Raw genomic sequence first — 27093 nt, 5'->3', positions numbered from 1 at the left:
AGGCTTCACAAGCCGCTGATTTCTCTGCTCAGCAAGTTTCAGGTTGAGCTCATCCAGCCAGCTTCTTTAAGTTTGTCTAAAACCACCCTCCCGTGGTGGTGGCTGTTGAGAGCTGCGCTTGCCCTGCGTCGTGACCCAGCCGGCTTCCTTTCCGGCGGGTTAGTGTTGTGGATTGGCGGCCGCCAGGCACGTGACAATGCAAATCGCCCTTCTCGCCGCCGCACGTCGCAGCACACCAGCCAGCGTCTCGCGGCACACTAGTGTGCCGCGGAACAGCGGTTGAGAAACGCTGGTCTAGCCCAACCGCCTGCAATGCAGGAATCTGCAGCTGTCCGTTCTGGGGATCGAACCTGCAACCTTGGTGTTATCAGCACTACTGATAACAAAACTGGAGATATTCTGCCCTGGATGCAGTTCATTCTCCAGCAACAGAGAGGCATGCATGAATTAATTGCTGCCACTGATAGTGCAGGGAAAACATAGTGCTGATCTTCTCTTAAATTTACCTGTGTATGTCTGGTTTTTTTTTTTTAATTTTAAAGCTTTATTGGTTTCAAAAGTATACAAACAATTTAAAAAAAACAGTATACATCAACAATATGTTATCGTGTGGTTATTCTTTTCCCCTCCCCACCCCTCCCGACTCCCCCCCCCTCCCTGGCCCTCCTCCCTCATGACTTCCCAACCTGTACCGGGCTCCTCCCTGAAAAACCATATAGGATATTACACACTACCAATCATGTTACACGAAATTATCAATAACATATAAATATAAACCCTTTACAATTTACAGTTATGTTTATACCTATGATAGAACCCTTTAAAGATCTGAGATCAGGTTTGGGTTCTCCACTTTATCTTTTATATAATTGGTAAATGGTTTCCATATTTTTATGATTGCCTCTGAATCCGTTCCCTTGAGTTCTTCATATCTTATCGCTAATCTACAATATTGTAATACCTTGATTTGCCAGTCCTCTCTGCTGGGAATTGCCGAGGTTTTCCAATTTTTTGCAACTAGAAGCCTAGCGGCTGCTACTGCATAACTTATTATACACCTATCTTCAGATTTAACATCCTCCGGTAGCATTCCCAAGAGGAACATTTCCGGATTTTTCTTGATGGGATATTTCAGTATTTTTTTTAATTCTTTGTATAACATTTCCCAAAATCCCTTAATTATGTTGCAATTCCACCATATATGGATATATGAGCCAATTTCCTTTTTACACCTCCAGCATAGATTACTGACCCCCGGATAAATTTTTGATAGTTTTAGTGGCGTCAGGTGCCATCTGTTTAGCATTTTTAGAATGTTTTCTTTCAAATCATAATTTGGTGTAAAATTTAAGTCGCGTTTCCAGAGATTTTCCCATTTTTGTATTGGGATTGGTTTTCCCAAATCTTGGCCCCACTTTATCATGTAATCTTTAGTCATCTCCTGGTTATGTCTGGTTATAGCCACAGCTAGTTCCATTCTGCAACAGTAAATAAATTATGAGAATACGGCAAAGAATATGGATTTTGCCTTCATCACATTTCACTTGCTTACATTCAAAAGAATTTTCAAACTCAGGGGTTGGACTAGATAACACTTGGGGGTCCCTTCAGACATATGAGGATATGAAGTGGCCAACATGGAAAAGAAAGCAGGGAGGGAAGGTTCTGAGCTCATCAGGAAACAAGTGCAATTTTTCAAAATTCCCATGAAAATATATACAGTAGCAAGTAATGCTTAAAACACCAAACCGTATCGACAAAGATGAAAACTAAATTTCAGAAAATAAATATATTTTTAAAGTTGGCTTCTTTGTGTAAATAAATATGATAGCTATTTGCTTTGCTTTACTTGTGACCAGAAGCATGTTATCCATTGTATATGTTTGTCAACTGGAAGTTGCATAAGGCAAAACTTAATTTCGCGATGTATTTTAAAGAGGTTTCTATAACCACTAAGAGTGGAAATAGTATGAAAATTCTGTTTGGCATGCATGACACATTTTTGTGTGTGGCTACTATAACCGGGGGTGGGGGTGGGGAATGTGGTGATATAACTTATTTTGTTAGCCGTATAATAATCAGTTGTAAAGATCGGCTAGGAACTTTGGTGGTTACTTTTCTCTTTGGACTAATATCAAATTGCAAATCCATTTTGGAATCAGAGCTCCTGTGTCCTTAGCTGCTCTCCTTCCTGTACTTCGCTCCTGTTGGGATGCAGAAGTTCAGAGTTTTGTGCAGCTTCTTATATTGACTTTTGGCAACGGTGGGCTGTTCTCCTGCAAAGTTTCTGCATGGGCTGTTTACATTTATACAGGGGTGGAGGGAATGTAAGTATCCCATGCTTGAACTTGGTGTGCATTAGATAGCACACCAAGCATAGCTTTCTCTCTTTTCCAACCAGTGCTAATTAGAGTGACTGTTTTAAAGGAGGCTGCGAGGACTTGGCCTCAGAGCCTATTTTGAATGGCAACTCATTTCTCGCCCATTAGAACAAAGTACACTTCCCTTGCCACTGGTGGTTTTTGGTAGACTTCAGGTTAAAAGGTGGAGGTGTGACATAAGTGGATGAACCGGGATGAACCTCTGCCTTTCTGTAAACTAACAAATGCTAGCCTTGAGTTCCATTGAGGGAAAAGGTGGGGGTATAAATAAATATATACTAATAATATAATAACATTCTCATTTAGAAAGTAAGTAAACATAGAACATAAATAAATAAATAAATGCCTGCATTTTTATTTTTCCAAGGTTATTTTAATCTTTTATTTAAAAAGTGTATTTTATAAAAATATTCACCTGCCCTTATAATGGACACAAACTCTATATTTATATAGGACACAAAGCCTTTATTTCTTTATTTATTTCTTTATTGGTTGGTTGGTTGCTTTGGCAAATACCAAATGTTGCTTTCTGTATCGGATTCCTTAAAAAGAAAGAAGTGTTTGTTAGGTTTTCAGATACAAGTATGCAAACAACCAAAAGGAGGAAACAGTCCTTGCCTCCTGCCTCCTCATCCCACCCCACATTCAGTACGCTCTACAAATAAAAGTATTTTCCAGCTAGGGTTCCTTGAACTTCACTGCTCAGCTAGGAATAGCCATAGTCAAAATCTGACCAGTAGGTGGAGAAAAGATGTTCCCCAACCACTACCCAGTTTGGTTTTGGTCAACTGTATGCCTATCCTGTCATCTAACATTAATCCTCAGCCTTGCTAATATGAGGGCTGCCAAATTATCTGTTTCATCTACTCTCTGTCCTGTAAGAGATCTGATCAGTGCTAGATTAAGTCACGTCTGGCTTTTATATTATATCAAGTCCTCCCACCTAATAATGCAATGCAAATGGTTGTGGGGGCCAGCCCTGACCATTGGTGCACACAGCAGCCTTGCCTCTCACAATCCAATGTTTTTGAGCAGTGTGTGGACACAGAGCTCCACACGAACAACCCTGTAACCCCCCCCCCAAAAAAACCATATTCTTTCAACTGTAGTGATCTGAATCCTATTGTTACACACTCCCCACTTCCCTGGGCATTGAGAAAATCTAGATTCAGAACTTAGCAAGGTTTGGCTTCCTTTTGGGGTTCCTCCATCAGATGCTGAACAGTGGTGTTGTTGTAGTAGTTGTTGTTGTTTTGTTTTTTTTGTAATAATTGTGTTACAAAGAGAGTGTAGGTGGAAGCAAAGAGGCCAGCACTCCTAGCATGAAGTTAACCCATTGCCCCACATCAAATTCCCAAAGGGGAGGTACAGTACTTGCAAACCCTTAGGTGCCTTCTGCTGCAATGTTACCACCCCTTCTTTGCACCACTTCTTAAAATGAAAGCTGTAGCTCCTGTTCACACACTGACCTCAGAGCAGCACCACAGCTCTGCTATGTTTCCAGAGCCCCCTCTCCCCTTGTGAAAATATCAGCTGCCCATCCTGAAAAAATCAGCCTCTATAAAGATATATTTCCCGAGGGTCGTGTGCCATCTATCAGGCAATTTGCCTGACAGAAGGCATGGCTAAGTCAGCATTCATAACAATATTTTCGAAGGGAGAAGCTATAGCTCTTGTGTAACTATTTGGTCTCCTAAACCCTTAGTTTGCAAAGAGGTTTCTGAATTTCCAACCCCGTGACCTTTATTCACCCTTTTTTCTTTTTAATTTTCTTTTTAATTTTCAACCTGAGAGAGAGTACTGTGAGATTCAAAGACTGGTTTATTATTGTGTGGCATTCCTATTAAAATATGGGTGCTGCTGTTCCCCCCCCCCCCAAAAAAATGACACAGCTGCCTATTTGTCTCTTGTTTGTAAACAGAATGAAGTATTTAAGAAAGATTGAGAACAACATAGGAATTTTATTTTGTAAATTGCAGGATGCGCAAGTGTGCATAACTTTGTAAAAGGGCATGTAGCGAAACATTTATTAGAAAAGACAAGGAAATATTTTCAAAATAGATTATGACTCCTGAGCAGGTAATAAAAATCAGTACCAAGTTTTTTGGGGGGGGGGGGGGACTTCCAGAGAACAGAGCAAAATCTGCTAAGGTCTTTCTGTATCTAGCGTTTTCCCTTATCTCAATAAAAGAAGGAAGAGTTTTGGTTTTCATTGAGTATAATTTTCACTTGAAAGGGTTCTTGTTTTCTTTCCACTTCGTGTAGTATGTTTGCCCTGGGTAAAAAAATGTTTGTGGAGTGTAGAAGCCAGTTGGGTATTTCTAGGTAAGCCCCAACCATGTCCTTTTTATTGCACATTCATGATTATTTGTGCCTGCAAATGTTCATTTCTTGCTGAAATCCTGTAACTTCATACCACTTTCGGGGTGGGGGCTGTCTTCTAGGCAGCAATAATGTAGTAGCCTTGAAGAAGCATCTCAGGACAACTAATAAAGCAAAATAAACCCGCCACTAATGTACTGCTGTGTCAAGTACATCTGCAATAAAACACCAGTCTGGGGAAGCCCAGAATCAGTTTGAAAGAAATCCAAGTATGCAAGCAAGAGAAGAGATTTTGTTCCCGGTGTGTTTTCTGGCTTTCTACCTTGCATGCCTTTCTTCTAGAGAGTTTTTAATTGAGAGTTGCCAGGACTGAACCCTGCCTGGAAATCAAATGTTGGGAGCCATTGAGAAATGACTACTGGTTGGGATTAGGACTCAAGAAGTAGAAGTAAAAACTCGGGAGTTAGCGATTTCCCACTCCAAGGCATGGTGGAAAGAAAAGATAGTTGAATCCTACAGCCTATGTGCCAGGAACTGGTTGTTTAGATTTTTCACAATCTTGACTCTGCATTAAGCCCTCTGTAGTGGTGTAACAAAATGAAAAAATTCTTTCCAGTAGCACCTTAGAGACCAACTAAGTTTTGTTATTGGTATGAGCTTTCGGAAGGAATTTTTTTATTTTGTTTCGACTACGTCAGGCCAACACGACTACCAACCTGTAACTAGATCTGTAGTGGTGTGTTTGAGCACATTCTGAATTGTGTGTTTTGCCTTTTCCATTCATTTGTTTCTAATGAATTGGCCGCCTTTGTTATCTTCCGGCAACTCTGATTCTCAGCTTGTTGCCCTTTGGACCATGAGCAATATATTTTGCATCTTTTGGAGGTGAGGGGAAAGGATGGGGGAAGGAACAGTGGGAGGTGTTTATGCTTACAGAGGCATAATAATGAAATAGAAAACCACACTGGCAGAATAACTCTAAATTAGTTTGTTTGGGACCGGTGCCATAAATCCAGTGCTTTCTCTGTATTCTCTACTAATCGCAGAGAACCTAGAAGGACAGAAAGTGAAAGGAGTAAGGTTTTGTGCCTCCTGGGTTCGCTGTGTGTGCCAGAGTACCTAGAAAAAGCTACAAGCAATGGCTAGCTACTACTCAAGACAGACCTTGTGGAATACTGGTTGTGGGCAGTGTTTTATGTGAAACACAGCAAAATTTCTCACCCAGTTGTTACAGAGGGAACCCACTTCTTGCTTTTCAGGGTGAGAAGTTGACTGTCTTTCGATCGTTTAGGGAGGTGAGGTTAAAATTAAAGAAATGTTAAGTGTGACGAGAACTTTTATATTCCTTGTTTGCTGTGTTTAATATTTCAAGCTCTTGCTTCATGGCACCTTGATTTGAAGGTACCCACCACCTGTTTGATAGCATGTGGCCATTGGGGCTTCTGTGCTGAATTATTTCCTTCAACTTGGGGCTTTTAGGAATTTTCAACTAGGTCTTGTCTGATACATCTGCCCATGGTCCCAGGTGTAATTGTAAGCACTTGCGAGACCTTCAGCTTTAGTTTGCTCAGGACTGCAATTTCTGCTTCTGCTTCTCACCTCTCTTAGATGACTGGTCTTAAGCAGGGGTGTTTTTTTCCACAGCCGGAACTGAGTCCTGGCACCTCTTTGGTGAGTCCTGGCACCTCTGTAGCATTGCAGCACGTACAGGTGGCATGTTACTCTGGGCTGCGGTCGGCACAAAGTTTTGTGTTGCATGGTGGAGGCGGCATGGTGATTAGTGTGGCACGGCAGAGTAAGAAGAGAATCTTTTTTAGGTTTGCCCTTAAGAAAGCTCAACAAGTTCGGCTGGGTGCTCCCCCCCCTTTAAAAAGGTCAGCACCTTTGTTGTTGTTGTTTGTTTTATTGGGTTTTATAAACAAGATAATGTTATACAAACAGGTATACCAAGTTTTCTCATGTCATTTGTATATCACATAAATAGCATAATAAATGTGGAAAAATCTATGTAGATATGTTTCGTTATTAGTGGTCACTGTACAGGTTCTTGGTTCATAAATTGGTTTAAACAATTAAGAAGAAAGAATTAAGTATATTCCATTGAGAAAAGGGATTGAGAATTCAGAGCTGTCGAAAGTAAATTATACCTTAAAACTGAGAAAAACAACACAACAATCCTGAGATTGTTCTGAAACGAACATGCAACAATAAAATTGTGGCAGAGTGGGGGAATAAGCCACAGTTGGGTATTCTGGAACAGACAGGTACGGTAGCATTAAAAGCTGTTATCTGAGAAGCATAATTTTTATATTTAAAGATTATCTTTCGGCATGAAGTGTCCAAGCAAGTTTAAAATGCATTGATGTGGATTAATAGTATGTAACTTTCTGCTACAGTACAGATTTTCCAGTCCCTAAAGGTTTTGAGATTCTTGCATCTGAGAAGGGAGCTATCCAACCTTTTAGGCAGTGTGAGTGCATTTCTGAGCTTTGTGCACCCTTAGAAGGATCAGGAGAATTGTGCAGTATGCAAAGTATGAAGAACACAGATGGATATGGGAGGAAGGAAGAAGGAAAACGGCACATAAAATGAGGTGGGGATGGCAAAGAGGAAAGCTCAGTCCAACAGGCAAAGGTAAGGAAGTAATGTGGAAAGTGAGAGAGAAGCAAAGGAAAAGCAAGGAAGTGTGCCAGTTGGCATCCCGTGACTGCGTATTAAATATCTGAACTGGAGAAGCAAAATAGATGGAAGTGACAGCAGATTTCAGCTAACGTCGTTTTAGGCTTTCTGGATTTTTTTTGTTATTTTGAATTGTATTATTCTGTCTTGCATGCTTTTTACTCTTCGAAATTAGAGCCATGTAATCTTTAAGCAAAGCAAAGTTAATCCTTAAATCAAACAATAAAAGAGGGGAGGTCAGGAAAACATATTATTACAAAGCAGACAGAGCAGCTCCTTGCCTCCTTATTCATTCTTTCACGCAGTCTGCAAATTCTCTTCATTCTCCAGTTAGTTAGGAAAGGAACATAAATAGTTACCCTATATTGAGGATTGCAGTTTTTCCCCGGCTGAGAATTGTAGCTCAAGGATTGTGGCAATATAATGTTCATACGAGTTATTTTGTTTATTTAAATTTATTTCCTGGCCCTTCCTAAGAACTCACGGCAGGTGTCAAAAGTTTCAGGGGAGTGTATGCTTGAGAAACGAACGTTCAATTAAAATTATTCCAGTTCTTGGCCCGGTTGTTAGAATTTAACGCAAACAGGGAAGTGTTATACTGCTTCCAGAAGGTATTTATCTTAGATTTATTTGGAGAATTCACACAATCCTGGGGCAGCCACTGAGAACTTATAAATATGGATTTGAATATAGTAGAGCCAACAAGTTTCCTCACAAAACAAAATATAACATCTTGAGGATGCTGTCTCTTACCTATGTAGAGGCCACGCTGTTGGTGGCTTTATTGGCCAAAACCAAGGTGTTGTTGAATTGTGCACAGAAAGTACTGTACTGGGAAGCCAGTGCAGATATTATAGTACTGATGTTTCAGGCTTTAAATATTACTTTCTGGTGGATATTCTTCAAGTGGTAGAGCATCCTGAGACTAGCCAGTGGCCATCGGAGCATGCACATGTACACTTGTCTATTTTAAGTGGCTTTTAAAGGAAAAAAGTTTTATCATCTGAAGAGAATTCCAACAAGTTGATTTCAGCAAGGCCTTTGACAAGGTGCCCCATGATATTCTTGTAAAGAAGCTGGTAAAATGCGGGCTAGACAATGCTACCATTCAGTGGATTTGTAACTGACTGACCGAACCCAAAGGGTGCTCATCAATGGCTCCTCCTCATCCTGGAGAGTAGTGACTAGAGGGGTGCCACAGGGTTCTGTACTGTACGACGAGGTTTTCTATGGCTGCTGCTTCATCTTGCGAAGCGTGGCCATAGAAAAATGAACCTACGACTGCAAAGTCTACTGTGTAGCGAGAAATTGCCAGGGCTTTTTGCCGCCTGCCTTCCCCTTGGCTTGGGGAAGGCAGGCAGCAAAACGCCGCCGTCCCCGGAGCCAAAGTGCAGCGGTGTGGGGGCGTTTTGCCACCTGCCTTCCCCAAGACAAGGGGAAGGCAGGCAGCAAAAAGCCCTGGCAATTTCTTGCTACACGGTAGACTTTGCAGTCGGAGGTTCATTTTTCTATGGCCACGCTTCGCAAGACGAAGCGGCAGCCATAGAAAACCTCGTCGTCTTACGAGGCAACCTCCGATCGCAAAATCCATTCGTCTAGCGAAAAATTCGTCTTACAGGGCATTCGTTAAGCGAGGCACCACTGTAATTGTAATTATTTGTTGTTAGGTGGGTCAATTATAAATGGAATGTAATTAATGAAATGTAATAGCGAAGTTTATTTTTGTTTATATTTGTATTATTGTAACTGTTTGTTTTATTACTGTGGAATTTCCAAAAGAAAGCATTTGTAATAGTTAAAAGAAAAATAATTTTTTTTAAGTTGCATTACTGAAATAAATGCACTTTTCGACGATATTCTAATTTTCCGAGTTTCACCTGTATTATTGAGAGATGATGAGAATGTCACAAACTAAATGGCTCTGTATTGATTTACTAATCAGCTATGTTTAAGATTAATAATGTGTCCTAGTTTGCGCCTTTATCTTGGTTCCCAAACTGGACTTTTTGACTTCAAAGTCTTTTTCTCAAAATATGCTTCCAAGAATGTGTTGATTACACCTTCAGTAATGGCTTTTATTGTAGTATCTGTGTTTACCTTCATTGCAGCATTATAGTTTCCAGAAAAACTGCTGAATATCAGTTGGTCTTGCAACTTCTACAACTTTTTCCACTTGCCATAAAACCCCTTAGATTGCAGTATGGATTTGAGAATATTGTTCTGACCTCTTATGTACTAAGCAATCTTTCCAGTATCCTTCACAGAGAAATGAAACAAAACTGATTTAATTAGTCTGTGTCAGTTCTCTCCTCCTTGAGCCTTTGTTTGGTTTTATTCCTTGGCAAGCAATTTCATCTGATAATCTTGAAAATGTGCATGTTAGTCGTATTAGGTCTTTAGTGTATTGATCCATAGGTTGGAACTAGATATGACAATTAACATGGTGCTGAATCTGAAAATGATAGCCATGTGTCAGGTTCCCCCACTTCCCTCTGTAACATGTAGTTATGGTAGTGAATAACGTTGTGTCATGTGCATTTTCTTTGATAGCCAATAATGTGAAGCAGGGGTTGGGAATTGGGAAATACGGTAGATGATGGAATGTCATTACAGGAGTATTCAACATGGTTCTCTGCAGATAATGTTGGGCTACAACTCCCATCATCTGGTACCACTGACTATGCTGGATGGGCCCATTTGGAGTTGAAGTTGAACAACATCTGCAGAGCACCATATTGGCTACCCCATGGCCTATTTGTTGAGTTATTTATTTATTCCCATTATCTTTATAGAAATAGGTATAATTGTGTGGAAAACAACACATCTCCGACAACATGGGAAATCTATAGGATGCTGTACTTGCCTAGCCATTCAACGTTGCTTCCTCTTCCACTTCATCAAATAAATTTGATTGAATTATGCTGATGCTGTTCCACTTACATAATTCTGCTCACAGTGCGCATGCATAATAAGATTTCCTGGACTCTGGGATTGAGGGTTTTGAAGAGTAAATCAATAGATCTTCTTTACAGAGTATGTATGAAGTCCAGCAAGGCGAAAACTGAGTGTGTTGTTATAAGGGTTTTTTTGGGGGGGACGGACGGACAGACTCCCTTAACCCTAGAAATTAAAATAAATGGTAGGATTTTGATTATTGAAGGGAAGATAGAAGGCTAGTTGGAAAATAGAGGCTAAGCTTCCTTTCCAAGCATACGCTTCACCTGGGATAGAGGTGTTAACATGACAAAAGTTGATGGCCCATCTAAGAGGAATCTTGGGCCTAGGCAGACAGAGTTTGCCATGGTGATGGGGTGTGTATATGAGGTGACAGAAAAGAATGTCTTTAGCAAGGTGTGCTGGGAGGAAGAAGAGGGAGAAAAGAGAGAGATCCATCTTGGGCGGGCAGACTGAAGGCAGGCTGGGAGAGATGCCTTGGACTCTGGTGCGGCACTGCTGTGGGGAACAAGCCCCTCTTGAGATGACCATGCTGTAAGATCTGGGCTCCCTACATCCAAACTCAGGTGTAAATATGTGAATAAACAATATCTGTAGAAAAATTGACTTCTGGCTAAGAAGATTTAACAGGGTAGGTTAGAAGTCAGAAAATATGCTTTTCAGAATGCTGAAACACAGAATGGGGCAATGCCAAAGATGAAAGTTATAGTTATGAAATAGTAAAGTTACAGAATACATTTTTCAATTACTGCTTTTTAAACAGTGTAATGAAAATGTATTCATCCTTCTAGAATAAAGTTTTTCATGCACATGCCCTTCCCAAGGTACCTTGAAAAATCTGCTTGAACAGTAAGTTAAAGCAAATATATATTAACAGTGATCATGGAGGGAGATTTAAGCAAGCAGCCAGCAGATTTCATATTTTTTTCCAGAAACCGTCCCTTTAATTAAGCAAGTTGGTGAATATGAGGGTTAACATAAGAAAATTGACTGGGTATGTGATACCGCAAAATGAATTGGGTGGTGTTACTTAGGGCCAAAACACCATTGATGCTCAACTGGGTATACTGTATATTCCTGTGTATAAGACTACTTTTTAACCCAGGAAAATCTTCTTAAAAGTCAGGGGTCATCTTATATGCCGGGTCGTATTTCTTATACGGCGGGTATATCCCAAACTCTATATTTTAACTGGAAAAGTTGGGGGTCGTCTTATACACCCAGTCATCTTATACGCCGGAATATACGGTAGTTTCTACCAATTCTCTCCCCCCCCTTTATTAAATGCAACCGTGGAAGATGAGCACTGAGGAGGGGGCTTCTTCCCTTTCCAACAGCTTTTCTGTTTGAAAATTACTTCTCCCTCCCTCGTTCTCCATACCCAAGTGCTTTTATCTTGCAGGGGTACCTATATCTTTTCTCTCACAGCAGGGAAAAACAGTTGGGGGTTGATGATAGTTGAAAATCTACAAGAGGGGGGAGGATCCTGTGCACAGATTAACAGCTTCCTTTGCAAGAGGTTAGTAAGTCAGTGCTCACTCCTACTCCATTTGTCTTCTTGAGTTACTGTCGCTGCAGAAGTAGTATTTCGAGGCTCCTTTGTAATACGTTTCCGTCTAAATCCATGTGAGATTGTTTTAATACCTTTCATTCAGTGTTGTATTTCTCTGTATTATGCTAGTAAATAGCAAGTGTCTTTCTAGGATCTAGACAATCCTTTATTCTTTAGTTGCGAAATGAACAAAAGAGGAGAAAGCAAATAGTGGCCTTGTCTGTCTTTCCACCCAAAGTTTTAGCTTATAATAACGCAGCCTCAAGCCTCACCTCAGCAGTGTGCCATTAAGCATTCTTTTGCTGAAAGTAGCATCAGTGAGACCAAGCTGTTTATCATTATGCATAATACCCTCCAAAAAGAGAACGTACAGTTTGCTGCTAAGATCTCATTGTCTCAAACTTCAACCCTTTTGCTGCAATCCAGTGCTCACTTTCCTGGGTGTAAGCCTCATTGAACTCAGCTGGACTTGCACCTGAATAAAATGAAGAGGTAGATTTAGCCATGGGTAAGTGGGGGGGGGGAATCTGTAGAAGAGTTTGTGGCTGCTCAGTTTTGAACCTTTTTTTAAAAAAAATGGTTCAGGCCAAGTTTTCAGAAAACACATCCTAAGAATGAGGCATAAAAAACCATGCTGGGGCACGTGTGTTTTGATGTTTATTGTGTCTCACTCACCATTCTTGGGTCAAAGGGCATGGATATATTTCTGACTTAACTTGAAATGTGTTGTCATGTTTTTCTATGGAAGATATAAGATTGCAATACTTTTTGCCTTGATCAATGGGTTTTGTTGTGGTTTGTTCTTTTTACAGTAATAGCAGTCCTCAAGGGAAATTAAAGGCATGAGCTAGTCAAACCCAGGCATATGTGGAGGTATCTCATATGCCGCAATAAGGTGCTGTTATTTCCGCTGCCTCAACAGCAGTGTGAGTGCACAGGTGTACATGCAGGCAGTGCTAGGCACCATTGCAGGGAGAGAGGTGAGGGGGTCCACCTGCATCTTCATATTCCGACCCAGTCTGCCCTCATTCCCACTGGAATTTATGGTGACAGAGCTGTTTGAGGCTCACATAAGAATTGCTTCACACATTATGACTTTGTAGGACAGTTGGAGCTTCCCATTTTATACCTGCATTCATCACAAGTGCTGGTGAACATAGACTTTCATCTAGGGCAGGATGTCCAACAGGTAGATCGTGATCTACTGATCACTGGACGTCTGCGGTAGATCACTGGTAGATCATTGCCTCCCCCCAAAGAAGCTGAACAACTGTGGCTCCCCTTAAAAAAAGCTGAACATTTTACCTCTTCCCTGAAAAAACTCAACAAATTTGACCCAAACCCCCAAAAAGGGGGTAGATCACTGCCAGTTTTTAACCCTGTGAGTAAATCGCAGTCTCTTGGGAGTTGGCCACCCCTGCTGTAGGGCATCCTTCAAAATTCACCAGGAGCATTTTGGGCCGGACTATATTTTTTTCGGGTGGGGGGGAGCCGAAATCCTATGCACATTGAACATATTGTCTCTCAGCATCCCTCCCTCCCTCTTTCCCCACCCACCATGGCCAGGGCGCAACTACGGAGCCTCTGAGTCTATCCCTCCCTCCCCCGCCCGGCCCACCGTCGCTCACCCGCCCAGCCCCTCCAGTGCCGACCAGACCCCCTCCATCCTGGCCTTGGCCCTCCTCGGGAGCCCCGCAGAGCAAGGAAGGGCTTGGCCCAAGCCCCCTCCACCTCCGCTCCTGGCCGCGGGACTGTGGGTAGAGACCAGCCGGTCAGCTCCGCACACGGCCATTGGAAGACGGACGGCAGCTAGTCGCAACCCCCTCACACAGGCTGCGCTCCACCAGGGCAGGCAGCTCAAGCAGCCATCCGGCGGCCCCCGAGTCCCCCCCCTCGAGAAGGCGCCTGCCTAAAGCGCAGGAAAAGTCCCGTCCCTCCTCCCCAGGGGGCCGAAGGGAGAGCTCCACCAGACCCCAGCACCCCTAGCCGCTTTTCCGCTCACCTCCGCCCGCCATATTTGCAGCTCTCGGGCCGAGAGCCGCAAGAAAGAGAGCGGCGGTGGAGGGGGAGGTGGCGGCCATTAGGGCGGCCGCGGCGGTGGCTGCAGCGGGCATGCGGCCCAGAAAGAGCGCGGAGGGGGAGGGGGAGGCGGCCATTAGGGCGGCCGCGGCGGTGGCTGCAGCGGGCATGCGGCCCAGAAAGAGGGTGGAGGGGGAGGCAGCGGCGGCCATTAGGGCGGCCGCGGCGGTGGTTGCAGCGGGCAGGCAGCCTAGAAAGAGAGCGGCGGTGGAGGAGGAGGAGGAGGCGGCCATTAGGGCGGCCGCGGCAGTGGCTGCAGCAGGCAGGCGGCCCTCCTCAAGTGTTGGGTCGGGCCAGCCCGGCTCCGGCGGCGGGAGCGGCAGCGCGGCTAAGCAGCTGCGCAGGGAGTCGCAAGAGGAGCGCGGCGGCAGGCAGCCTGGCTCCGCGTCCCTCAGGAAGGAATTGGCTGCAGCGATGGGGCCGGGGCTGCGGCTAACGGCAGCCCGACCGGGACTGGGGCTGGAGCCGGCCGCAGTTGGCAGCTGCCTGGGCTCATCGGACAATACAGGCAGGCAGGAGGAGGGACGCCACTGGGATGCCTGCGCCTCTGAGGCAGCGGAGGCGGAGGCGAGAGCGGCACAAGGCAAGACAACCCAAAATAAAAGTATTTAAAACACACACACACACACACGAAACACGTACCCGTGTCTTGAAGCAGGGGCTGCTTGCGGCGGAGGGTGGAGCGGCAGCAAAGAAAGGGCTGGCTCTGCTCTGGCAAGAAGCGGCTGCTGAAAATGGCGATCGGCCAGCTTTGCACAGCCCCTTTCCTCCTGTGCACGTGCAGCTGCTGCCCACCCATTGGCTGAAGCACTCCGACTTTTTGATTGGCTGCTGCTGGCCAACCACGATGAAGGAGAGGGGGGAAATGGCGACGAAGGGGGGGAAATTGCTCTCGGCTTGGCTCTCGGCTTGAAAAAAAATTTTTTAAGTGCGGGATGGCCATGCTGATCCCCAGACCTTTCGCGGGCCGGATTGGAAGGCCAATTGGGCCGCATCCGGCCCGCGGGCCGTAGTCTGGGGACCCCTGGTTTAGGGGTACTCTCATTTTCCTACTCATATTGAAATACTGCCCCTCAATGAGGCCAAACTTAGATACACGAAATGTTTAGGGGTATGCATGCCCCTGCGTCCCTCCAGGGGGAAAAAAGCACTGTTTGCAACCAAGTGAAGGTGCCCGGTTGCCAGGATGTCACCTGACATCTCCACCATCTGGAGGTGCATGCCTCAGGATCCTTGGATCTTGGCTGTTTTCTCATACTAGCAACACACCCTGTAGAATTCTATTCATACCATATTTTATCTGTGCAATCAGGGGGAAAAAATGGGAACCAAAAAGTCGTATTGAAAAAAAGACTTTCAAGCTTTCCATTTTGGCGACTGTAACTCTGGTTTAAGGAGCCATTTGGTGCTTAGCTTATATATCTGAGTTTCTAACACTGCTCTAGGGAAATGATACCCATATAGGAGAACAGTAATTGGTGTGTAATGGTCAATGTAATTGGGGGGGGGGTGCCTCATTTGCTATAGCATTCCATTTTTTATCCTGTTCTGCAAAATGATACTCCATTTCTTCCTCTTGTTTTTGTGCCTTAATCCCCCCTCCTCTTAATATCACTGGAAATACTGTTTTTTAAGCATCTGTAGCAATGTATATTTCAGAGGATTTGCTTTGCATTTCTAATACCCTTCTTTATCTGTTTTAGCATCTCCCTGTATTCTTCCCAGTGTTCTTTACTTCCTATTTTCTTGTAAGTATAGCGTATTCTTTTCCCCCCTCCCCTTGTTTCCTATTGACCTGTTTAAACACTTGGAGTTGTTTTGAACCTGCTCCTGACTTTTTGAAGAAAATATTTTAATTGCCATGTAAATCTAGACTGGCATATTTTTTCCCCTGACAGGAATTACCAGTGTTTGTTTGAGATTGTTATGTGTAATATGTTTTTCACATCCACAGTTATCACAAATTGTACAGTGTTCCTCCAATAGTAATTAAAATTGATTTCCACATGACATTGTAGCTGCTCTAGTGTATTGTTCTGTTCCTAATTTATTTATTCTGTTTTTGTTCAGTAGTTGAAATCTCCTGTATACAGGTGGGTCCATGGCATGTATCAGGAAGCACATTATTTCATCTTTTTATGTGTGTGTTTCACCTAACTCATTCATAATATTTACATCTTACATACCACACCTAAAATCCATTTCAGTTTAAAGTGGACTGAGACATGTATACAGTACCAATATGTGTGCATTACTTAATCCCTGCATATTACTACTGAAATTAAGAGTGTCCAGTCATCTTAGCTTCTTGACTTCAGTACTGATTTTTTAATTCATTCATTCATCAGGAGCCTCTACTGCAGGCTTCCTCAACCTCAGCCCTCCAGATGTTTTGAGACTACAATTCCCATCATCCTTGATCACTGGTCCTGCTAGCTAGGGATCATGGGAGTTGTAGGCCAAAAAGGGCCGAGGTTGAGGAAGCCTGCTCTATTGTTACAAATGCATAGGTGCCATCTTTTAGTTTTATGCTGTTGTAGACTCTAGCCTGTGAAAAGTTTATGTTCCCATGCAAGGCTGGTGTGACAGTTCAGGTTTTCCCCTAAACACTGGCTATAAGGGAGTAGTCCAGATAGTGTATCTAAATATATTATCAGGTGCATATGTGGTTATAAAATAATGTCATGATAACATTTTTCCACTTAGTGCTCAAATAATTTGCCATCAGGGTGTTAAAAAAGTATTGTGGGAGATCAAGAGCATATTCAAACACACTGGTATCTCCTTTGTATCTTTTACGTGTTAAGCATGGCAGAATCAACTACGAACAGCAGCTCCTTAAAACCTGACATTGTGGTGAAAGGGTGGCACATTTTCCCTGTTAAACTATTTACTATACCATGTCAGTTACACTTCATTCCTGTAGTTGGGAACCATTCCTGGACATTTCCCAGTGTGCATTAGTGCAGGAAAGTCTACTTGAAAATCTTGATGTGTTTTTTTAAGGGATGTCTGGTGTCTTTTTAAAGGGTGCCTGGGCCATTTTTCAAACTCAATATTTAGATGCTTAAACCATAATCCACCTCTCTCTGCTCTTTTCAGGAAGATAAGACCCAAGTGTTCATTTTATGAATACTGTAACATATTTCTGAAACAGTAGTAAATGCCAAAAGTTTTCATTGACAGATGCATATATCCTAAGCAACCTGCTCCTGTACTCAGAGAGAGAGAATTGTGGTTGTACATTCTGGAACATGTAGCCATCATACAATTAACCTAAAAGCTGTTCAGGTCTTGCCAAATCTGCCTCCAGGCAAATTCCAAGCTGCAGTTTGACACATAGCTGAGTGGCAAATATCTGTCTACCTACCTACCTACTCACTGGTGGAACTTACCTTAGCTGCAAGTGAAAGTTGCCATAATATAGCATCCTGCTTCTAGGGCTGGATCCAATGATGCCCTTGAATATGTGGGAAATGCCCTTTGTATACATTTTGCTAGTGTTGTACCAGATAAGTGAAACTATATCCGAATGTGTTGTTCTGCTTCCACAGACTCTAGCAGTAGCAGAAGCATGATTAATTATTTCTTTATACAATTTATATACCACGTAACTGCAACAGTTTTTAAGCAGTGCACACAAAAAAATAAAGTATAAAAATGTGTTTAAAACTGTAAAATCAGACTTCTAGGCCCTCCTTTTTATATATCTTGTTTATTTGCAGAACAGCACTATTTTCCTTCTGCTTATGGTTCTCTGGGTCACTTTCTGCCCTTAAGTAGGGAACCCTAAAAACAAGCACATTTATGCTACCAAGTTGGAAAACAGAACACTACTATGGTGATTGCTTGTCTCAGCCGCATGTTGTTGTAGAAGGGGATTTTTTTTTATTAGAATGATAGAAGAGAGCAAGCAGACCAGGTATTAGGCTAATCACTGACTGATGGTTATATGGCTGTCATGGTGTGCAAGCGACATTCCTTGTTTGTGCCTTGTGGCCATGTTCTGACATAATGCTAATCCATGGTTTTGTCCTATAAGAACAAACCTAGCCTCCTTCCACGTTTGCATGTTCCCACCACACAAACACACATACACAGCAGGGTGGAGGCGTTGAAAAGAATTTGCTTTTAGTTAATCACAATTCATTGTTTTGTCCAAACCAGTAACTGTGATTAATACTTACTGTGGTTAGTTTAAACAAGCCAGCTTCATAAATCACAGTTTGACGCTTGCTTGTTTTGAAACTAACCATAGTTAGTATTAAACCACAATTCCTAGCTCAGATGAAACGGCAAAAGCATCCAAACTATCCCAGCCATCTGGTGAATTTAGTTGGGGAAGAGGTTAGTTCACATGGTATCATTTTCCAAGCAGCAAAACCACTTTGGACTGATAGACACACAAGTCTGTTAGTCCTGTTACAAGAAACCATTTCTGTTGTCCAAAAACACAGGGAAAATATTGGCTCTGGCTGGGGCAGATTTCTCAGAGCTGCTAGAATGAATTGGCTCTTCTTAGGATACTTTGGCAGAGCCATGAGTGAACAACCTAAAGTACATTGCTTATAACTTAGATGCATATATTTAGGGGCAGGGAACGGTTTGAGTGTGTGTATGTTATATAATGTCAGGTTCTTGATCTAACATATTTTAATCCAAGGCTTTACTTACCAAAACCCCAAATGGACCAATTGGATTGCAGAAATTTTGTTTCTAGCCTACCTGATTAATTTTACAGCTTTGATCATCTTTGCTGCACAATAGCAACACCTGAATGGTATTTTTTTATATACCTGTTTAATGTGGATTAACATCTTCACCTTCATACTCTTAAATATTTGTTGAGAACATTGTAGTGAGTAGATGAAGTCTTATTTTTTAGGCATTTGTACAAACTATTCAATGCAGGTTTTCTTGCACCTCTTCCTGAGTATCTTCCTGTAGGAGAAAAGGGTAGCAAATGTTGGTCAGCTACTACTGTACTCTTGGGATGGAGTTTGTTTTTATTTCTCAAATGGAATTATGCATGAAAGGGGGGGATTTAACAAGAATTCCCACTACAGTATTAATATTTTCAGATAGGTTTTGCAAACAATAGAAGAAATATGGGAAGTTTGACATGGCATTTGTACCAGGCCCATGCGAACATGCGCACTTGCAGATAGGAGCTTCCCGGTCTTTTTTTCTTTTCTTTTTTTACTGCTGTACTGCCCTGAGCTAAGCCAAGGTATTGTCTGAATCCAAGTTCATGGTTAAGCTTGCTCTTCACTGGCTATGAGCTTTAGCAGGAATGGCACAATTTCTAGCCCTCTTCAGACATTACAAGCTAGACAATCATAAACAAATTCTGTAGCAGCTGCTCCCACCCCCCACTCCATCATTATTGTCACCTTCCAACTCATGGAACGCAAACTTCTGCGTTGGGGAGCCTATTACAACTATGGAGGCGTCCAAATATTTTCTAACTTTGTTTTTCCCAGATTCCTTTTATTATTATTAATTTTTTGTTCCATTTTCTTTTTCTATTGTTACATACATCACATATCCATAACATTCATATTACATTCCCTCTCCCCTTCCCTCCTAGGCTTCCACCAACTTCCACTTCTGATTTATTTTTCCCTTATTTCATACTACTGTTTCTTTTAAAAAAATGCACTATATTTTCTTTATCTTCTACATATTTTTGCTAATAAAGGTGTGAGTGTTTATTTAAATCCTGCCATCAAGTCAATAGTCTTCCTTTGTTTCTGCAAATATACTATAAATGGTTCCCATTCTCTTTCAAAGTCACTGTTGTCTTTTTCCCAAAGTCTGTCCGTCAATTTTGCCAGTTCTGCATAGTTCATCAGTTTTTCTTGCCATTGCTCTTTAGTTGGCATTACTCCAGTCTTCCAATTTTGTGCTATCAAAGTTCTCACTGCTGTAGTAGCATACATGAATAACGTCCTCTTCTCTTTCGGTATATCTTGGCCTAAAATACCTAGCAAGAAAGCTTCTGGTTGTTTAACAAATGTTATTTTCAACATTTTCTTCAATTCGTTATATATAATTTCCAAGTACATTTTTACCTTTTTGCAATCCCACCACATGTGATAAAACGTACATTGTGCCTCACATCTCCAACATTCTTTCTTTTCATTTTTATACATTTTTGCCAATTTGACCGGTCATATGTACCATCTATACGTCATTTTCATGTAATTCTCTCTCAACAATATACAATCCGTAAATTTCAAATTTACTTTCCACAGTTTTATCCAATCCTCATATTGTATAATGTGGCCTATATCTTGTGCCCATTTAATCATTACCGATTTTACTTCTTCATCTTTGGTTTCCCACTCCAAAAGGATATTATATACCTTTTTAAAATAATTTTGAGTTTTCTTCTATCACTTCCTTTTGGAATTTGGAAACTGAATATGAAAAACGTTTCTTATTATCTTCTTTGAATATATCCTTTAGCTATCTATGGTGCAACCAACTTTGGAGATGTTCTTTTATTTCTTCATATTCTTTCAATTTTAGTTTCCTTTCTTGTTCAACCAGTAATTCTCTGTGTGTTGCCCATGCTCCCTTTTCCCCCAATGTTTGAAGTGACAATACTTCAATAGGTGATAACCACCAAGTTGTCTTAGGTTCTAGTAAGTCTTTATATTTTTCCCACACTTTAAACAATGATCTCCTTATTATGTGATTGTGGAATCCTTTGTGTATTTTTCAGATTCTAAATACTCACAGTTATGAAACACTTCTGCTACATAGATTTGCCTTTTGTGAATTGGATGTCAAATAGAATGGTGACGGGATGGAATTAGCCCACACATCCCAACTGCTTCCCACCCCTCCCAAAAAAGAATTTTAGGTTAGCCTTATACATAATGACTGAAGAAGTCTTTTACCAAAACGGGAATCATAAAGAAAATGGATAAATGCCTTTAATGTCCTTGAAAGAACACATGAGCTCAAGTGCGAATGAACGGGTTAAGAGCATTCAGTGTTAATAAAATGTAGTGTAAAATGGAGGGAAATGATACATGTAAATTAGAAACAGCAGAATTATAATTTAATGAAAAATCAGTATAAAATATTGCATGTATTATGTTACAGAATCAGAATTATATTCTGGCGAAGCTGTGGGATGTTTGGCACACACATCTTGTTGAAGAATTTTAGAAATACCTGTACAATTAAGCATACTGTATACACTTGCAATATTATTGGACAATCAAGTATTAACGTTTCCCCTCAAAAGATAATAGATGTGAGCATTAAAAAGTATATTAGATTTTAACAGACCAATCCTAATCATGTTTATTTGCTTAATTAAGCAAATCTTACTGGAGTCATTGGGACTTGCTTCCTAGTGGATATGCTTCAGTTTGCAGCCTTAGATGCAGAAAATGAGTCATAATGCCTTTCTCATCTGGAAGATTTTCATGATCTGTCATTAGATCATGGCAAGTATCTTTTCTGACATCCACAAGGCATAAGTAGTTCTTTGCTTGAAATTATTTTTGGGGCAAAGAGAAAAAAAAGCCTTCCATGACATCTAGTATCTTTTTTCATTTTGTGAAATTAAAACCGGCAACTTTACTTCACTGCTAACGAGCGTTGAAGAAAAATATGAGGATTCTTTTCTGCCTACCGTACATACCCGGTAAGCAACCAAGAATACAAACACTTTTTGGACCCCCATCTATAAAGCAATTAACATTTGCAGATGAGTTTGTTTCTCTGTAATACCACCTTGGCACCCTCTTACCTATTTAAATAGTTCTACACAAATGTAATAAAGCTGGAACCAGCTAAGTATAGGCATTGCTGCCTTATTGGTCCCAGATAATGAAGAATGCAAAGTAGGTGAGGTAAAAACCTTTATTAAAGCAATCCTTCATAATGCAAAGGTACAAGATATTCTGGAATAGAATAGCTCTGCAGCAATTGAAACATTCGTATAATTTCAGATTTTCTGTCCACCCCACCCCTTTAACTGTAATAGGGGTTTCTTGTCTTCCTGTGTTGAGGTTCCTGTAGAATTTGGATGTTTGAATGTTGAAGCATATGTAGTGACCATTTACTTTTAGATAGCTATAATGGAATTCATAGCATTGTTGGAACATACACCGCTCCATTTGGTAAGGATCTAAACAAAGGCACTGTGAATGTAAAAGAGTCGAGTGATGCGATAAAATCTGGTTGTGTGATATAGTACCACTGTACTATATTGCCTACCCTTGTGCACCTCAAAATTAGCTAGGGCATTCTGTTAATATCAGTAAAAATGTGCTATAATAATGTTTCGCTTTGTAATAATTATTTAGTAAAATAGTAGTAGATAAATCTTCACACTTTGTTCACCACATCTGCTGCCTTTATGTTAAAAAATAAAATAAAGTACAAACTTGCTATGCAAGCAGTATAATCACTAAAGTTGTCCTCTCTACTTTATTGTAGCATAGTACCCAATGCAGTACTAGATAGGGGCAAGAAATGCCACTGAAGGGGGGGGAGCTGAGTTGGTGGTCACAGCTGCCAGAATTTTAAAGGGGGGCTCACAGCAGTTCTTTTTCAGTTGCACTGTGAATCTGATCTCACAACCAGTCCAACAAATTAGGACCCCAGCCCCACTTGGACTTGTTAGTGTCTCCACCTCCAACTGGGAAACGTTGACCCAGGTGCCCTGCAGCCGAGTGTCAAGACAGGAGAGGTTGTGTTACTTCTGTTACAGGCATTTGACTGCAGGGTGCTTGGTTAACTGATAAAAGAGGCGGGGGGGGGGGAGGCGGTTTGGGAAGAGGCAACACTAACAGGCTTCAACCAGTTTTCATTTTGATGTCTTTTTGCTCAGCTGCTGATTACAGTGGTACCTCATGTTACAAACGCTTCGGGTTACAAACTCCGCCAACCCGGAAGTAGTTGCTCCGGGTTACGAACTTTGCCCCAGGACGAGAATGTAAATCGCGTTGTGGCAGCAGGAAGCCCCATTAGCGAAAGCGCGTCGCGCGTCTCAGGTTAAGAACGGTTTTGACTTAAGAAAGGACCTCCGGAACGAATTAAGTTCGTAACCCAAGGTACCACTGTAGTTGTGAAGGTGGGCTCATAGCGTGGCTGGAGAATGTACTTTGAGACTTCCTTTTGTTCTGTGTCTGGTCCAAAAAAGCTATCCGAATCAAGGATAAGTATGCTGTATCTAGAACCCTGGAAGCTGTTACATGGGAAAGCCGAGTTATTGTGCTAAGCTTTCAGGAAATTAAGTTGAGAAGAAACTTATTTCAAACCAGCACAAAAAAATGAAATTATTCATTGAAAAAATATCATCTAACACAAAACCTATTGGGGTACATTGGACCTCATGATGTTAACAGAATGGAAAGCAAAACAACAAAATATTGGACTCTTACAGTAAATAATAGGAGGGGTCCATGTATCTCAGTAGCCTCACTGAGCGACGACATATGAAAGGGTGCAAAGTTGCAAGGCAGCTTTCCATCTTAAATGCATTTCAGTTGCACATGAATGAAAATTTCATTTAAATTTAGCTTGTTGTTTGGAGGCATGCAATGGAGAACGATACATGGTTATCTAGTAACAGGGTTATAGGCATGAATGTGCTAAATGTTACACATCTGCTTCATGTACTCCTTAAGCAATCTCCTGCAGTTGTATTTCAGACACTATTGCCTTTCCAGGTTTTCGTTATGGCATCCAAATTTCTGCTTTCGCTGTGGTTGCTTTAGGATTTTTCCATTTGCATATTTTCCATGGGTAAGCCATTTAGGTAAGCTAAACTAACAATGCTGATGTCAAACCATACCTCTGTTGAAACTTTTCACAGGTACATCTACCTTTATAGAAGCATTGTCCACAAACGGTACCAACATACAAGCATCAGTAACAGGAGTGACAGCCAGCAAACGAAGATTTATTGATGAAAGGAGGGACCAGCCTTTTGATAAAAGACTACGATTCAGTGTGAGGCAAACGGAAAGTGCTTACCGGTACAGAGACATTGTTGTCAGAAAACAGGATGGCTTCACACACATTTTGTTATCAACAAAATCATCAGAGAACAATTCATTAAATCCAGAGGTTAGAGTCTTTTGTTTTTTTTTGTTTTTAATAAAAAGCACTGTTATAAAGATAATGTACAGTGATTTGAAAGCAAAAAGGACAGATCTCTCTCCCCCACCCAGTTTGGAATCTAAATCCAAAGGTTGGAATTAGCAGAAGTGTGAGAGAGTGAGAGACCAGTGTAGCAAGGGATGAATGTGAATAAATGCAGTAATGCAAATATTTGGCAGTATCAATATGCTATTGCGGTTCAACAGCTCTTAAGTTATAGCTGGAAATAAAGATTATGACTGATTTCAAATAACACAACTCACCTGGGAGTAAGCCCCATTTAATTCAGTATGACTCACTCTGTGTAGACATGTTTAGGATTCCCCTGTTAGTAAATGAAATGTAACTTCTTTAAGAAATGAAAAGCGGAGGATGGGGTGGGATGAAACTGAACTGGGCAGCTGACTCTGTAATTGTTGAGAAGTACACAGAGCGGTCCCGTCACCGGAGTCCACAGTAGCTCTGGTAGCGCAGGAAGGTTAAGCTTGGATACAGTTGGTAAATGACAATAAATAAATTAGATGAAAGGTTTTGTGGTGAATAGATTCTGAGGAGCAGTTTGAATGAGAAGAAAGAGAGGTGGCTCCCCATCCATTTTCAGAGTGCACATCCTAGGCATGTAGGCAGCAAGGCAAACTTAATGAGTGGAATTGTTTAAGAGAACCAAAGACTTTAGGGTAGTTGGGTGTGCTGGAGTTAGGTGAACAGTAGCTATGGTCAGGGATGTCATGGGAAATATGGACCCACAGAGGCCTATTTAATACCTGCTGCTAAACCATAGCTTAGCACCACATGAACAAGCTAATAGAGCATGGGTAGGCAAACTAAGGCCCGCGGGCTGGATCCGGCCCAATCGCCTTCTAAATCCGTCCCGCGGATGGTCCAGGAATCAGCATGTTTTTACAGGAGTAGAATGTGTGCTTTTATTTAAAATGCATCTCTGGGTTATTTGTGGGGCATAGGAATTCATTAATTTTTATTTTTATTTTCAAAATATAGTCCGGCCCCCCACAAGGTCTGAGGGACAGTGGACTGGCCTCCTGCTGAAAAGAAAAGTTTGCTGGTCCCTGAGCTAGAACAAGTCTGGGCAAAACCTTGGGCTCCTGCACTCTGGCGTCCTCCTCCCTTCCTCTCACGTAGCCAGGATGAGGATTTTGCCAGTGTTTAGTTTCACTTTGGTAGAAGCTCGACACGTCCTTGCAGATCTGAACCAGAGATTGTGTGCTACCACAAACGGTGACCAGATCCAACACAAGCCAAATTCAAACCATGGGTTGTGAAACTGGCTCATTTAATTAAAATGATCTGTGATAAGCCTTGATATCTGGTTCATGTGCAAGAATCAAAGATCTGCTGGGAGTGAAATGCAAGCAATGGCAAAATACGCCAGATGAGGAAATGCAGTGTATGTGAACTCAAGGGGGATTCTGGTTTGTGCACATAATAGCACTGTAGTGTGGTTTAGCATTGCATACTTTTGTAGCCAACGTAGAGCAATACTCTTATTTCAGTATTGCCAACTACTGTGTTACTTTTCAAAATGAAAATTTAATACCATTAAACAGCCTTAATGGAGTAGAATTCATGTAACACAGGTGCCGGTTTAAAACTTTAAATTATATTGCGATTCTGTTGTTGTTTCTTGCCATTTTTTGTTTTGAATTTCCTCAATTTTGCCTATTTTTAAGCTACTATGTTTGCTGAGACTTGCAATTTCTGGTTCTGATCTTAAGATAGTCAGTGTTACGCTTAAAAAATAAATAAATCCTGATTTGTATTTGTAGTGTGTTACATTGTTGTTGTCTCCTTTAATAATGTGAAAAGGAGAACTTTGTAATGAACTTTGTCCTAAATTTAGATTTTGCTGAACTGGTTGCATATGCCACCTGCTGTTCAGATCACAGAAATGCTATGTGAATGCAAAATCTTAAGTTGCAATATTCTGCATCCTCTTTCATACGTTTACTGTGTCTTACTTGCAGGTAATGAAAGAAGTCCAGAGTGCACTGAACACAGCAGCTGCTGATGACAGCAAACTTGTCCTCCTCAGTGCCGTGGGCAGCGTTTTCTGCTGTGGCCTTGACTTCATTTATTTTATTCGACGCTTAACAGACGATAGAAAAAGGGAAAGTACTAAGATGGCAGATGCTATTAGGTTTGTGAAACTGTTTTTCCCATTGTGCATATCTAATTATGAGCTCAAAACATGCAACATATTTCAGTGCTAGAGTGTGATTTCAGAGGTACTGTACCTACTCACAACTAGTGTTCCCCCCCACTCCCAATAGCCATCAAACTCATAATAAATAAGACTGTCTATATAAACACATCATAAGGATGTCTACTTTCGATTTGTATTATCTTCAAAGCGGTATTGTATGTTCAGAAGGATCATGTCAGAATGATAGAACTCCCAGCTTTCCTTTAAAATCTCCTCCCTTCCTTATTATTATAGGAAGCAGTATTCCCAGTAGACAAGTTATATGTGTTGAATGTTTGGAAACTTCAAGTTGCATTGAAACATGTCTGGCTGCGCCATCCGCTCCCATACATTGTTTCTCTAAATAATTTTTTGAGTGGTTATTTTTCATCTTCCATGGTCCACATAAATAGCACCAAACCATGATTTGCTGCTGCGAAAACATGGCCATGTGCTCTCCCTGCCTTTCCTCTTTAGGTTCTCTTAGGGTTCAAACAATTTCTGGGTTTTTTTTGGGGGGGGGTTCATATGAAAAGCCATAGTTAACTATTGCAAGCCATGGTTAGTTAACAAAACAGGGTATCAAACCAGAATTCTTCATAACTAAAATTCAGAATACTCTGTAAGCCCACAACTTACACACAATTTTTATTGATTGATTTATTAGTTTGATATACCACCCTTCATCATAAGATCTCAGGGTGATTCACAGAATTTAATTTGTGCACATTCATCTTTATGAACGTAGCAATTAAAAAAAATTAAAAAGGGGGCAGAGAAAACATATTCTTTGC

The 27093-nt window shown here is 41.3% G+C and overlaps 1 protein-coding gene across 1 annotated transcript in view; it reads left to right on the top strand.

Moving 5' to 3' along the window:
- CDYL (chromodomain Y like) overlaps positions 1–27093 on the top strand; it is a 96123-nt gene that overhangs the window by 54848 nt on the left and 14182 nt on the right. Inside the window, exons 3-4 of the mRNA XM_035126396.2 lie at positions 23813–24066; positions 26082–26254. Of these exons, the coding sequence (XP_034982287.1) occupies positions 23813–24066; positions 26082–26254 (427 nt within the window). The remainder of the gene's footprint in view (positions 1–23812; positions 24067–26081; positions 26255–27093) is intronic.

This window comes from Zootoca vivipara, chromosome 8, assembly GCF_963506605.1.
Source record: "Zootoca vivipara chromosome 8, rZooViv1.1, whole genome shotgun sequence".
In the NCBI taxonomy this organism is placed as follows: Eukaryota; Metazoa; Chordata; class Lepidosauria; order Squamata; family Lacertidae; genus Zootoca; species Zootoca vivipara.
Note: the sequence above shows the minus strand (reverse complement) of the source record. Positions and strands in the feature narration are given on the sequence as shown.